This window comes from Corylus avellana, chromosome ca6 (genome assembly GCF_901000735.1).
Source record: "Corylus avellana chromosome ca6, CavTom2PMs-1.0".
In the NCBI taxonomy this organism is placed as follows: Eukaryota; Viridiplantae; Streptophyta; class Magnoliopsida; order Fagales; family Betulaceae; genus Corylus; species Corylus avellana.
Genome location: NC_081546.1, coordinates 17,889,803 through 17,896,858, shown reverse-complemented (window position 1 = coordinate 17,896,858; position 7,056 = coordinate 17,889,803). Strand labels below are relative to the sequence as shown.

General features: G+C 36.1%; 1 protein-coding gene across 1 annotated transcript; it reads right to left on the bottom strand.

Moving 5' to 3' along the window:
- Positions 1 to 500: 500 nt before the first annotated feature.
- On the bottom strand, positions 501 to 4,519 carry LOC132183576 (ATP-dependent Clp protease adapter protein CLPS1, chloroplastic). The gene is made up of 3 exons (XM_059596902.1): positions 4,371 to 4,519; positions 4,071 to 4,218; positions 501 to 919 (listed from the first exon to the last, which is right to left on the bottom strand). Exons 1-3 carry the CDS (start codon positions 4,435 to 4,437, stop codon positions 655 to 657), a joined length of 480 nt encoding a protein of 159 aa, XP_059452885.1. The 5' UTR covers positions 4,438 to 4,519; the 3' UTR covers positions 501 to 654.
- Positions 4,520 to 7,056: the final 2,537 nt, after the last annotated feature.

Below are 7,056 nucleotides of genomic sequence, written 5' to 3'. Positions count from 1 at the left end.
TTATAACCGCCTACCAAAGCGGTTGACGGAGATGTTATAACTGCCTCATTTGAACACCCCTAATTGCCTCACCAGTGAGAGAAGTTGGGTTAGAAAGTAGGATTCCTCTTTCTTTTATTTTACAACCAATATTCTTATTAACAAAAAAAGGAAAAAAAAAAAAAAATCTTTTGAGTAGTGGGGTTAGAAAACATTCCTTAAGTTCATACATATGCTGTTCAAACGCATATCCTCACGTGCATACATGCTTTATTAATCCTATTAAAAATACATACCAGTAGCAAGAGAAGAAAACTGTCCTAAAAAAACATGTCGGCCCGTTGGATATAATTCAGGTAAAGATGATAAGGGTCTTCGTAAACAAATTTTGTAAGTGTATGGGAACAAGTACTTTTGTTCCATACTCCTACAGAGCAATGCTCATTAAAAACAAAATAAAATAAAACAAAATTATATCCATTCAAATTTGGATACAATGCACACAAACTGATAACCGTCCATCAGAATAAACAGCAGTGATGTATAGTTGTAGACATGTCTTAACATGGGAAACATGATAACAAAGGTTCATCTTAATATGGACTTTTCGAGTTTATGTACATAGGAGCAGAATTCTAGAACAAGAAATGGATTAAAGCTGACAATATGAGAAGATTACTCACAGCCACCACTGGCAGGCTCAATTGAACTCAAAAGACCATTTCCTCTCAGTTGCATACAATGCTCCTCTGCATCAGCTTGGGCACAGATGATTACCACTGCCATGCCATTATAATGAGCCTCTTGCATGATATTAACTGCATTGTCAAGGGTCATTGCAGGGATGACCTTCATTAACACTTGGACAACATACTCCCTCTTGTTGAAGTTGTCGTTATGCAGGAGAACACGGTAAGGCGGGGACATTTTCCTTGATTTTCTGAAAGCCAAAGTAATGAACATAGTTGAATCTTCTCTTATCATCTAAAGAAAAGGATTGTCATCCCTATCTTAGCATGAATTCTGCATGAACTTAAATGATGTTAAGCAAATATAGTTAATCAACAACCTGAAGGCACAACCAGAGAAGAAAAATGAAAACGCCTGCAAGGATTGTTAACTGTATGGTTTTTGGCTATTCTGTGGTCAATTTTATTTATTAAATTAGACAATTCGAGCAACAATTAACCATTTGCAATTATAGTTTATCACTTTGAGGTTAAAAAATGCATTAGCTATTCACCCCAAAAATATAAGGGCAATTTCATAATTTACTTCTTTCTACTTTCAGTGGGAAATTCCCATAGTTCCCTTCTTTCTACCACTAAAATGATGGTGGTATGCTCCATGCTCCATCTCTTGCTCTGGAGCACTGGTAATTAACTTAGGATTAAAATTGTAATAATACGGTAAAGAACAGATAACAACTTACAGAAGTTGAGCCCCCAAGAGAAATGCAACTCAATTAAGAGCAACATGGACAAACACAATGGAAAAGTCAGGATTTATCTCGGGAAAGCAAAAAGAGAATGTAAAAATAGGAAACTAAAATTAATTTTGACATGTTAGAGAGTGAATGATGAGCTGAATAACTAGTTCAATTTGGTTTTGAATCAATTTTGAAAAGCAAATCAACTCCATTTTGAAGTGATTTCAGTATATGCAATCAATCTAGACTATATATTGTAATAAGCTTTTAATATACATGCATATAGAAGTTGAGTACTGACAAATAAGTTACAATGTGTGTGAGACTACATATATAATTTGAGTTCAAATTAGATGTAGCGAAGAGCTTGCCTTAAAAATGAGTGTCGTTAACATAATAGGATGGAAGATGGATTTGCATATAATACAAAAAGGGATGCCAAAAAAGATACCTTTCTTTGTGTTATATTTGTTCAATCTTACAAGTTAGTTTTGGTGGTAACTAGAAAAAGAGAGGGGAAGAAAGCCAATAGAAATGGTGAAGAGAGAAAAAGACACAAAATTTACAGCATTGAAGCATCTAGGAGAAATAGAAGTACAAAAAATTTGAGGAAAGAAAACCAAAATTCAAAACCTAATTTTGTTGGAGCATGCATACTCCAATTTTGAATGAAAATTATCTACTAAATGCTTAGGTTTTTTGGATAGACATATGACAGATATTCAATTTTTGGTAAATTTAAAATTAACAACTTGTGGTTATGGCTAATTACGAATTATCTTTTCATATTTGGGAAATTGTCATTAAAACTCTATGTGGTTGAAGCAAAATAAACTTGTCTAGTTTCCATCCCCATTGACAAATTCCCTTATATGACATGTAGATGTTATGAGAAACACAAAATTTAGCCTCACTTGGCCCTTGTAATGGACGAGAATAGTGCTGTTTTTCCACAAATCAAGAACAAAGTTGTCTTGTCACCTTTTCAAGGAAACTTCAAGCTGTATTGAGCTCCACCTAAGGGCTAAGTTTTTTGAAGCCATGAGGTGCACATTATGTGGGAGAACCCATCAATTATAATGGAAAATATGACAATTTTATTTTTCTCCACACAATAGGAAGGTTTAGTGACGGTTCTAAAAAATAGGAAAGGAAGATAATTATAATTATCCTTAACCACAGGGAGGTAATTTATAAATTAACTTTTAATTAAATACTTATGTAATTATAATTATCCTTACCACAGGGAGGTAATTTATAAATTGACTTTTAATTTTTATATACTCCTGTACTGGACTTGATTTGTCTTTTGCATTACTTTTTTTTTTTTTTTTGTAAGTATTTGTCTTGTGCATTATGAAAAAACAAAAAGAAAAAAGAATAAATAAAAACCAACAGTTCCAAAGTTGGAAATATATGAATTACAAAAAAGAATATAACACATATCTATGATCCTAGTCTTAAGTCTAGCTCAAAATCAAGAGTACATATATGTGATAACAAAAAATGCAACCACATATGAGCAGTTAATGTCTAATATGTCACAAATCCAGACAATCTAAAATCTAAGTCCTGACTTACCTAAATCTACTCCAGTGACACCCAATTACTTATCAATCAGCTATTACATAGTTATTTCCTAGATGAAAAATGACAGACAGGAGATCCCCCATGAAAGAACAAGATTAAAAACATATATATATATATATATATATATATATATATATATATATATATAAAATAATAAAAAATAGATAGTACTTAAAGTATAAAAGCTACCCTATCTGGGAAACAATCTGCCTCTGTATCAGATGACAAAGGGGTTGAACAGAACATACCCGAAAGGTTGAGAATCTAACAGCGTATAGGCAGGTGAGCATATTACTAGTCTCGATGGTATAAGCAAGAGAACAATAACAGAAAGATTTACACTTTCAGTAGCTTCTTATACAAGTCAGACAAATGTGCAGTTTGTAGTTTGAGAAATGTGCAAATAGATGTGTTGTGATCCTAGTGGGGCCTAATTTGGGGTATGAGCACTAGATTGGGTCAGCTAGTAGGGAATAGGTTTAAGGACCTAACTTTCTGCGTTCTATCAATACTGGAGCTTTTGGTGTATTGATTAGGTACTTAATATTTAACATCAAGAGCAGACACCACGTCATGTTTTCGAATCTCGAAAAAGGGTGACCTATGAAAAGGGCTACTTGGTGCTTGAGTGAAGCTGCCGCAAAAGTGAACAAGGCTACCAAATTCGAAGTGAAAGCTGCTACAGAGTAGGCCACCATAACATCGTCACAAAAGCGTGGTGGATTGTTATGATCACGGTGAGCACGGTGAGCCCAATTTGAGGTATGGGAGCTAGATTGGGCCAACTTAGTATGGGATAGGTTTAAAAGCATAATTTTTCACATTTCAGCTTTTAGCATATTGGTTAGATACTTAACAAGATGAATAATTAAGCTTCCAGCCGACTTGAACGACTTCAAAACAAGCCAAGGGACCTCCAGAATTGGATTTTTTATTTTTATGTGATTAATAATTATCTAGTGATCAGTTGGTTAGATGTGAGAGCTGAAAAGAGTGAGAGATTTCATAAGATTGCAATTTGCAAGTGCTTAGGCATACTGACACAGTTCACTCATTCAACATTTCATATTACCTCAAGTCGAACTCAGATTCACGGCCAGGTGTCGTCTTCTCAATGGTAGGCTTTTCCAGTAACCCGCCACCTTTCCCTAACCCAGCGGCGGATACTGTCATCAAAACGCTCCGGTTCGTGCATTGCTTGTAAGCAGAGTACTTATCCCCTGCGCAGGGACACAAGCCATAACAAGAAACATTCAATTATCTCATCCATAGCCAATTCAAAATCTTAGAAACCAACCAATTTCTGCATGAATTTTCCGCTGAGAAATCCAATTGAAGCAACAATTGAAAGAGAAAGAGAGAAAGAGAGTACCGGGTTTGGTAGGGTTGAAGACGTGGTTCGGCGAAAGAGGGACTCGACTGCACATAGCAGTTTCCATGGCCGCTCTCTCTCTCTCTGTGTCTCTCTTCTCCACCACAACCTCTTCCTACCGGTCCTGCATTCCTGATTTTCTATCGATTTATTATTATTATTATTATTTATTTTAATTGAAGAAAATGTGGTGGGGGAGAGGAGTATATAATGTGTGTGTCACAAGCGCAAAGGAAAATGTGTGCTCGCAAATGGACGGCCAGACGTTCATTTTAAGTCGCTACTGTGTTGACACGTCACGTAATCAGGAGAGGCTGTACAATTGGATCCTTGTATGGTTGGAATGCAACCGAATTATTCAACGGAGATATTCGGGTTTGGGCCCCACTCTCTCCAGATCTTATTATTTCAAGCTCACTCTCTCCCTCTAGTTTTAGGTGGGAGGGTGACTTGGTTTTTTTTATTAAACAAAAATTCCCTTTCCTTTGAGCTTCAGCCTTCAGCCATGGTCCATGCCTTAGAAGAAGATTATTTACTTCTTCTTTAATTAATATGGTTCTTATTAATTTTATGAAAATAAGAATCACACGATCATTATTAGTTTACAATCTATATATGTCAAATTGAAATTACAGTTTTAATTGTAAAATTCATCACCAAATGTTGGGGCTCTTTCGTCTAATCTTGAAGCTTAAATATTGTTGGCTTGTTGGTTGGTATATGCCGAATGGGTATGAAGATTTAGTACTAATTTTCTGCTAATTGCCCCTTTTATCAAAAATGGGTGTTGAAAGAAATTTTCTTTTACTGGGTGAGGAAATTTGGTTGATGGTAGTTTTGTTTTTGTTTTTTTGTGTATGTCTCAAATATTTCTTTGTTGTGTAAATCCTTAGACCATCTGTAATGGAGAAAGTTTATGCTTTATTTTTTGTTCTGTTTTAGCCAATGGAACGAATAGATGCTTTATCGGTTTACCCTCTCCCCTCAAAGTTTAACCAATTTTTCAATTTGAACTCCAATATTTAAAAATTTATAATGTATCATCACAAAGTTACAAAATGTTGTAATTTGACCACTCTGTTACCCAATTCCGTCTTCTCAAACGAAAAGTCGAACACGAGCGTGGCATGTCATAATTTTTCTCAAATCTTCCTATTTTGCCCCTCATTTAAAAAAAAAAAAAATTGACCATTTGGGGGGTCGCTGGCCACCCCCTTTGGCCATAGGATGGCTTGGCTACCCCCATTTGGCCGGATTGGGGGTAGATCCGGCCATTTGGGGGTGGCCTTGGCCATATGGGGGTGGCTTGGGTTTGTGGGTGGTTTCGGCCACCACCATTTGGCCCCTTGTGGGTGGCCGAACCACCCCCATGGGCCGTGGGAGGCCACCCCCAATCTGGCCAAAGCCACCCCCATGGCCAAAGGGGGTGGCTACAGCCAACCCCAATTTTTATTTTAAAAATATGAGGGGCAAAATGCGAAGATTTAGGGAAAAATTATGACGTGCCAAACTTGTGTTCGACTTTCCGTCTGAGAAGACGGAATTGGGTAACAGAGTAGTTGAATTGCAAAATTTTGTAACTTTATGAGGATACATTACAAATTTTTAAACATTGGGATTTAAATTGAAAATTGGGTCAAACTTGGGGGGAGGGGGATAAAGTGCATTTTCTTCTTTACTTTTTTACATTAAGATTACATCAACTCACTTTTATGTCACATCAATCAATTTTTTTCCTCATTTAAATTTAGTTGGCAAACACTCTTTAGCAGCCGAAAAAGGAGAAATGAAACATAAAAGTGTATTGTGGGTGGTATATCATTCAGTTAAAAGTCTTCTTACATGAATTGAGATTATTTGGTGCTTATTTGTCTAAATTTCTAATGTTTCTATTGGTTTGTAGATTGAGATTTGCGTAAAGCCAATGGATGGAAGGACACAATGTTACAATTTGTTTTCTTCCATGTTTAGTGATGGGAAAATATCCTTCACTAAGGTCCAGTGGGCTGCGAAATCCTAGTCCAGTAACAGAGCTATGACTTAAGTCCTGGCTAATATAACCCAAAGTTGATAGGGGCTCAGCCCACGAAAGTCATTATTGGAAGGAAGAAAGATATTGCCAAAACACGGTCACCTGGGAATGGGTCACTCGGGGATATATTCCCGAGGCTGCCGATCCCTCGGTATCCTAGGAATTATCTTATTGCTGTCATCAGATACACTGGACAAGCCAACTTCTAATACTCAGTGATTGAGTATTATTCAGTTAAGGACTCCCTTTGATGGTCATCTCCCATTAAGTTATAAACTTCTCTCATGATTATCCTATGAAGATAGTGTTAGAGTTCATAAACAATAACTACTCTTCGCCATTATCAAGTTACAAGACTCGGATAAGATTGTCTCCAGGATCGTATAAAAATTGAAGATAGAGTTCTAATCCGGGTAAAACTATCAACCTATTTATAGGCCAATCCCACGGTATCAACGACATGCTAAATTATTCATAGCTTACATCCACTTTCTCAGAGATCTTATTTGAGTATCAGAGAGAGATTACACTCAACACAAGGCACTTTCTTTTCGTGCTTACCTTGTTTGCCTTTTTTAGGTTCGAGCTTGGAGAATGTGTTCATACCGTACAAGAAATTGTTCTAAATATAATTTTAAAAAGAAAAATGAAAAA

Excerpts from the sequence above, each read along its gene's own strand:
- LOC132183576 (XM_059596902.1), bottom strand. The coding sequence starts at position 4,437 with ATGGAAACTGCTATGTGCAGTCGAGTCCCTCTTTCGCCGAACCACGTC. Across the intron at positions 4,219-4,370 it reads CTTCAACCCTACCAAACCCG|GGGATAAGTACTCTGCTTAC; the intron begins GTACTCTCTTTC and ends GTCCCTGCGCAG. Across the intron at positions 920-4,070 it reads GAATCTGAGTTCGACTTGAG|AAAATCAAGGAAAATGTCCC; the intron begins GTAATATGAAAT and ends TTTGGCTTTCAG.